The sequence below is a fragment of the Gymnoscopelus braueri genome (genome assembly GCF_963280865.1).
Source record: "Gymnoscopelus braueri genome assembly, contig: SCAFFOLD_100, whole genome shotgun sequence".
Classification (NCBI taxonomy): domain Eukaryota; kingdom Metazoa; phylum Chordata; class Actinopteri; order Myctophiformes; family Myctophidae; genus Gymnoscopelus; species Gymnoscopelus braueri.
The window spans coordinates 211,772-219,299 of NW_027660370.1; the positions used below are offsets into that span (position 1 = coordinate 211,772).

Below are 7,528 nucleotides of genomic sequence, written 5' to 3' on the forward strand. Positions count from 1 at the left end.
GAAATGTTCGGACACAGTATTACCCCACTTCACCTGCATAGTCTGATGTGCATACCAAAAGGCTAGTATCCTTATAATGTACTTGGTACATCAAATGCTCTAGAAGCATCAATAAAACACAAAAACATGGTGGAATTTTGGCTTCTATATTTAGCTATAATGTCCTTTAAAGCAAAAATACACATATCTGTGCCGTGTTTCCTTTTAAAACCGAACTGGTTGTCAGCTGTGGTAATATACCTATCCAGCCTGTCCAACAGGATTTTCTCCAATACTTTGGAGAGAATACTAGCTAAAGCAATGGGTCTGTAATTATCAATGCTATTTATTTTCCCAGCTTTGTCCTTAATAACTGGCACAAGTAGCACAGATAACATGGAATCTGGTAAGATACCATGGTTAATGAATCCAGTAATACATAGAGCAAGAATAGGAGCAAGCTTCAGACTGGCATATTTTGTGTTCAGTGTTCAGCTGAGATGTGATCCGGGCTACAAGCTTTGTTATTTTCTAGCTTCATTATAGTGTTGTAGACCTCCTCAGCTCTAACTGTCACATTTTCAGCGGGGTCAATTTTTTCCACCACAAAAGAGTCACTCTTAACACAGTTGAACAACTCATAATAGTGTTGCCGCCACAGTTCTGCAATGTTGCCAGACCCACACACTCCTTCAATGGAAGACGGTAAGGGAGTTTTACTACTGTTTAAGGTTTTGACCTCTTGACAGAAATCAAAACAGCTGTTGTTGCGCAGTTTTCTGGCAAGTGAGTCAGCCCTCATTGTGTCCTCATTTTTTTAAATGAATCGGACATACTTATATTTGGCATTAGTGGCCTGTTTCTGTTCAAACACAGACCCCTGTCTTGGCCTACCTGATTCTGACCATCTACTTATATAAAGGGAGAATTGCTACTTCCGCCGCTGACGCCCACAGCCATTCCATTCATTTGGACCTCTCGCCTGCTGACGCCATACCCACAGCATTGATTTCGACTAAACACAACAACTACATCTGACATCTCACCACAACACCAGCCACAACGTGCACGCTGAATTTACGGGTGGCGTAGGGTACTTCTCATTGCTCACTACACATTTTCCACCTCGCAACATAATTAATTCTACTCACCACATTACGACCACACGGTACGGGGTAACACTTTCGCACCGTTTACCGTCAGCACAACCGAACGCCGACGGCCACAGCCGAAACAGCGGCCATTGAAATCAGCGGTCTTCACTCGCAAAACTATACAAGGGATAATGCATGGGGGTCATTATTGACATTTAAAGCCCTTCAGGGTGATTAACCACCATTATCCCGCTTATTACACGGCTACTTAATAAATACATAAATACATTTACCCAAAAGTAACAACAAAACAAAGTATTTCCTTGCTTACGACAATGAAAGTATTCCAGTATTGGACTGGGCGGACAAGTACGCCTCGGAAAACAAATGACAAAATAAATAAAAACTCGCCCCAAAATACACTCGCCCCCTCTATATACTGCCGATTTGCCTGTAATACCGCCGGATTTGCCCCGGGGCGACTGTGTTTTGGGGCGAGTGTTTTGGAATTTCCCCCGTTGTTCAGCCATGATAAGCAAGGAAGTGTAGTGGATCAAATAGAATCACTTTTTGGTTATTGCATCGTCTATTTCTCACTTCAAATGTTTTCAAAAACATTCTTGAGAGCAACGTTTAGTTGTAAATGACATTGGTTGTTTGTTTACATGGCTGTCATGTTGGATAAAGCATAAAACCAAGCAGCACAGGTTACATCTCTGCATCGCCACAACAACAACAACAGAAGCGCGTCCTTCGCTTACCTTTTTGTTGGAACCACGCCGTTGCTTTCACTTTAGTCATGTCTCTATCACACCACACTCACGCTAATATGTCCGTCATTCACGTGCCATGTACATCCCAAAGACAACCAACACCATGCAGCTGCTTTTGTCATCTCCCAACAACAACAGACAACGCGGCATCTGGGTTGCCACGTCGGCAAAAGACCAGCAGCAGGTCAGTGTTGCCAGATGTGCGCCAGAAACAAGCAACCACCTTCATGAAAAAAAAAAAACAGACGAAGGGGTCCGCCATGTTTCACGGGGGTCCGCTGGGGTCCCAACACTCCCATGGGATCCGGGGACCCCCAGGGGGTCCCTCATCTATTCTTTTTTTTTTTAAGTCATTATTTTTTTTTTTACTTTTCTTTTGGAAATTTTTATCCCACGATTTTGGTACCCCAAAATAAGCGCACCCTCACTAGAGCCCCGTGCGCGGCTAGCGGGATGGCCGCGGCCGGACCTCTAGTACTTTAAAAGCGTCTCTAGCAGCAGTGTGTAGCTCAGTCACATGTTCATTCCAACCAGGTTTTATACTAAACTCCTTTTTCTTACCCTTGTAAAGACCCTTACTTGAGGCATTTAAAATATTTATAATAAAATCATAAGTAGAACATAAATCTCTACCATGATGCACATTTTTACAGTTGGTGTCACTGCACTGCATGGCTTCTCTTGGAAGTCCAACGGTCTAATGATTTGTCTGTGAGTGAGGTATAGTGATTAATATCCTTCTCACTTAGCTTAGACCAATCCAGTCTCCCTGAGTATGTTTTACTGTTATCCACAGCTATAGCTGGAATATTTTCAACATTTAGGGTCATTATAATCGGGATATGATCTGTGGTGGCCAGATCATAGCAGATATTTATGTTGTCCAGAGAAGCATGTGCATCAGCTGTGCATATACAGTGATCTAGCCCTGACACAGTATGCCATGCTTCACTTATATATGTATAGCTTTTCTCAGGTAATAGTGATTTACTTGACAATATAAGATTATTATCATTACAAAATGGCAGTAAACATTTTCCAAACAGAGATTTATCATCCGATATATCAGCATTCAGGTCACCAACGACATAAACACAGGTTGTGGCATTGTCCTTGATGAATGCATTAATAAATGCCAATCTATTGCGATATTCGTCTTCATTTTGACATGATTCATAAGGTGTGTAGATATTTACAATATTAAATGACCTATTTTCATACTTGATCTCTATACCAATGGCCCAGTTGACCTCTAGTCTTATCACTATAACCAGAGGATCATATTTACTGTTCCAGAGAATCGCCACACCACCTGGTATTCTACCGTGTGCTATTCTATCACAGAGATCAGTAGACTCTCCAACTCCATGAAAGTTAGCATGCAGTGAATTCAGCCTTTCCAGGTCTTGTTTAGGTCATGGGTTCCCAAACTTTTCAGCCCGCGACCCCAAAATAAGGCGGCCATTGACTCGCGATCCCACCTAAACCTGGAGGTATTTTATGCACATAAACTTGCACGTTCGGTGCGCATTTGAAATGTATTAAACTGGTAAAATGTACTATTTGTAATCATTTTAGGTTGTATTTCATCCATTCTGTTGAATTTAAAAAAAGATAAAAAAAATCGCGACCCCACCGTCAGTCTTGGGGTCGCGACCCCGACTTTGGGAACCCCTGGTTTAGGTAACCATGTCTCTTGTAAGCACAGAATGTCACATTCCTCCAAAAGTTTGTCCACAACCAGCCGCCTCGCTTTGTCCCCAGCACTGTGCCCCACACGTAGGCCCCGCGTGTTATAAGACACCACCTGCATCATACTGTTTATGTACTACGGGCATTTTCATCCACAGATGACTGATCCCCGTGTTGTACAGGAGCGATCGCATTATTTGTAGCAGTGCTATCACCTACAAGCGACCCACTGGTAGCTGGCCGTCTTGGCTCATAATATCGTCTGACATAGATGCCTGCTGGCCACAGCTCTGGGTCATACATTTCAGCCACTTTATTACATTCGGCAGTGATGTGAAATGAGCTGAACCTACTCTGATGATGCGCCTCGATCTTCCGACAAGTAACTGTTCGGTTAAGTTTCTCTTTCAGATACTCAGCTAGCATGTTAGCTTCCAGTTGAGGGGCGAACTTAGTGGCAAACACACTCACCATCTTCGTGTTCACGACAAGTATGTCAGAACTCACTGGGCCAGTTCCAACGATACCCGGCGTCTTCTTCCTCTCCCGTTTCTGTGGTGCTTGTATTCCACGTTGACGTGCAGCTGGCTTTTGCTCTGGTGTCGCCTTGTTGCGTCGGTGTCCTGCCTTCACAACACGGGACCAACACGGGACCTTCACAACACGGGACTTAGGTGCCTGTGGTGTGGACACATGTGTGAAACAAAAGGATTTATAATGAAGGTCAGTCTTTCATAAGTTTGTCTATGTTTATCAAACGGTTGGAAGTTGGAGGTGAGATTACAATAAATTGAAACTATCGTGCCTTTGATGCTGAGAAGCCATTTGGTGGCATGTGTATATACTGTAAGTCGCAGGCAGTCAGTGTGAGCTTTGAGTTCAACTAGGTTGTTTTTCCACGCGATTCTGTGCTGCCGAATTGTAAGTCCGGAACTCCTTTTGATATCAAAATAATCACTCATTCTTCTAAACTGTGAACTGTTGTCTTTGCCTTATTTTGTCTATATTATTTGACTGAGTCCCCATTCAGATTTGCATCCACAACACACACTTGGTGAACACACAGCCTAATTATAGCATGATATCAGATGCATTAATAAAAATCTTGCATAGAGCCTGTTTTCAGAGAACAAAGCTCACTTCAAGGGAAATTGTCATAATTGAACATACTGTAGACTGTGGATAGAGCTGACTTGTTAAAAAAGACGTGAAGCTTTGTGGATTTTCACTTTACAGAACTTGTTTCTGAATTGTCAGAATGATGATTATTTAAACACTAATGTCATGTTATGACATGTTTATTGGAGGTGAGTTTTTAGGTGTTGGGTGAATCTCACCCAAATATATTTCTTTGCTGTATTTCGTCTTTTCTTTTTCTCTAATTTCAACTCCTCTCTTCTCTTGTCTATGGACAGATTCTAGGAGACCTACTTGAATAACTACTTAGTAACGAATTACATAATGATTGGGTCCATTTGGAGATACTTTTTAGCATGTATAGGCTAGGGGAGAGTGGGGTCCAACGACGCACCCTTTTCTATTTCCCTCCCTGCACAGATTACTTAATTTCATGTAACCATACTTTTTTGTGAACAAGAGACACTTGTCCTCTCCCATTACCCGCAGTCCGTTTTAATTTTAGTGAAACGAGTCGAACGCAATCGGTAAGTAAAGTGACGTTGCGCTACTCTCCGCACACGGCCGCCAGTCGGGACGAACGGTGCATACACGGGGGTCGGACGGCGCGGTCGGATGAAATGTCCTATAACAAGTACAAACGTTACATTTCTGGCATCTAACTCTCATTGATGCTTCAGTAGAACCCTACGAGCAAATGACCATGCTGATAGTCAAATAAATGTATCATGTTAATGTCCCCTCTGTCTGTTTCCTCAACTTTGTGTTTCACACATGCACCGTTCGTCCCTCCCTGTCCGTAATGCATCGAGTGGCTTAATGCGCCGTTCGTCCCTCCCTGCCCTCCCCGGATGTTTTGCTAGCTAGCACAAAAGCTAATGAATATTTTTCAATGGAACCTTCACTGAGAGTTAGCCCACAGATTAGCCTAACAGACAAAATCCATTTACAATCGGCACCAAATAAACACAGCAGTACAAATGGAAAACACTCAAATAGGGTATTTTTTACTACAGTGTGGAAATACACAAAAGTGGCTTCAACTCTGCCAATTTTGATCAGAACTGGGGAAAAAATCGTGTCTGATGTTTTCGACCGAAGACGAAGAGGGTGACGTCGCCGGATGTGCTAATTTTAAGTGTAGCATGAAAAAAGGTCTGTGTTGCAACCGTCCCTGCGCGTCGTTCGTCCCGGTTCTACCCTACTATACTACACACTACTACACAAATCTTATGCAGCTGCAAAAGACTTATTTTGGAGGTGCAAATGTGTCCCTTAATGAAACCAATAATTATTATATGTATGGTAATGTGTGTGATTGATGTCAAAGTAAATCTTCATCTCTCACTGGCTGGGTACGAGCTTCACTCGTGGTGTCAGCTCCTGAAGAGGACACTATTGGTATAGGATGTCTCTTCAGTAGCCAATCACAAAACTTGTCAGGTGACCTGAGAATTCCTGTCTCAGATGATGTTCCACCACTCACTGGAACACAAGACAGCAAGACATTTACAATGATAATAATACAAGAAGAAAAAAATGCAACTTATCAGTATCATTTATATATCAATAATAATAAATTGAAGTCTGTGTAGTGTTTTTCAAGTATTAAATCACATTCAAGTTTATCTGTGCGGGGCGGCCGTAGCTGAGTGGTTAGTGAGCCCGCCTGGGGAGCCAGAGTCCCTGGTTGTCCCAGGTACGTTTCCAGGCCAGGGCAGCAATGTGTCGATGTGTGTCCCTGAGCAAGACTCTTAACCCCTAATTGCTCCCCGGGCCCCAATTGGAGGGAGACGGCTGGGAGACGGCTGGATCCTAGTTGTTATAGGATGGGTAAAAAGCAGAGGACGAATTTCACCTATGTGCATATATATACATATATATACATATAATGTGACAAAAATAACACCCCAAAGGAGTGGGGACTATTCTATTCTATTCTAAATGTCACATTTATTAAAGTCACTGTAAGAACGATGACTTTAAAGTCTGCAGATCAATTATATTGATACTCACTCTTTGAAGGAATGCGGTCGATGCTGTTCATTCTCTCCATCATCTCTAGGAGACTCCATTGTTGTCTATGAAACATCTTCTTCTTTAATGAAACTTTATCATCAGTGGAGGCCTGGCTCAGCTCTGTTTTCTCCATCAGCTCTGTCACTTCTGAAATGTCCCGCTTGAAACCCTCTAGAACATGGTACATGTAGCCACATTTCTCCAGGATCCACCTCAGAGGTTCTCCTTCAGACTCTATGTACTCCTCTACACGTCTCTCTCCCAGCCAGTATCCCCACATGAACAGAACCAGAGCGTGTCTCCAGAATCTGTCCCCCAGCAGCTCCATGTGTTCCTCCACTGATCTCCTGTCAGCTTCAGAGAAACTGGACCTGACATCAACAGTCACCAGGACAGCATGGGGTTCAGGAGAACACAGAGTCACACCGTATAGAAGGACGTATTTGATCCTCTGTGATGGAGGAGTTGTCGACCAGTTTGGACAGATCACCACACTCACATTTCTGTCAGCAACTGGTCTCTGTTGTCTGACACATTGTGTCAGTTTAGCCTGGGTTTTAAACTCCTGGAATATGAGGTGTTCTGTATGTCAGTCATAATAATCAAAACCTTCATTCTAATCTGTCCTCAGTGAAGAGTTTGTCTCAGACTTTTTAGAGATTAACTCACTGAATGTATTATTCTCCTTCAATTTGTCTAACAGTGCCACAGTTACACTAAATGAAATAAAACAGTACTTAACTATATGGGATTATTGAACAACCTAAATATATCTGGAGATGGTTAATACTCACAACGAGCATAGAGCATTCATACTATATAATTCTCAGTGTT

General features: G+C 42.7%; 1 protein-coding gene across 1 annotated transcript in view; it reads right to left on the minus strand.

Moving 5' to 3' along the window:
• The window catches only part of LOC308081617 (uncharacterized protein), a gene marked incomplete at its 5' end in the record, with an annotated part of 31,144 nt that extends 24,122 nt beyond the window's left edge, over positions 1 to 7,022 (minus strand). The window contains 3 exons of the mRNA XM_080457976.1: positions 3,892 to 4,216; positions 6,024 to 6,160; positions 6,692 to 7,022. Coding sequence (XP_080314102.1) covers positions 3,892 to 4,216; positions 6,024 to 6,160; positions 6,692 to 7,022 — 793 coding nt within the window. The remainder of the gene's footprint in view (positions 1 to 3,891; positions 4,217 to 6,023; positions 6,161 to 6,691) is intronic.
• Positions 7,023 to 7,528: the final 506 nt, after the last annotated feature.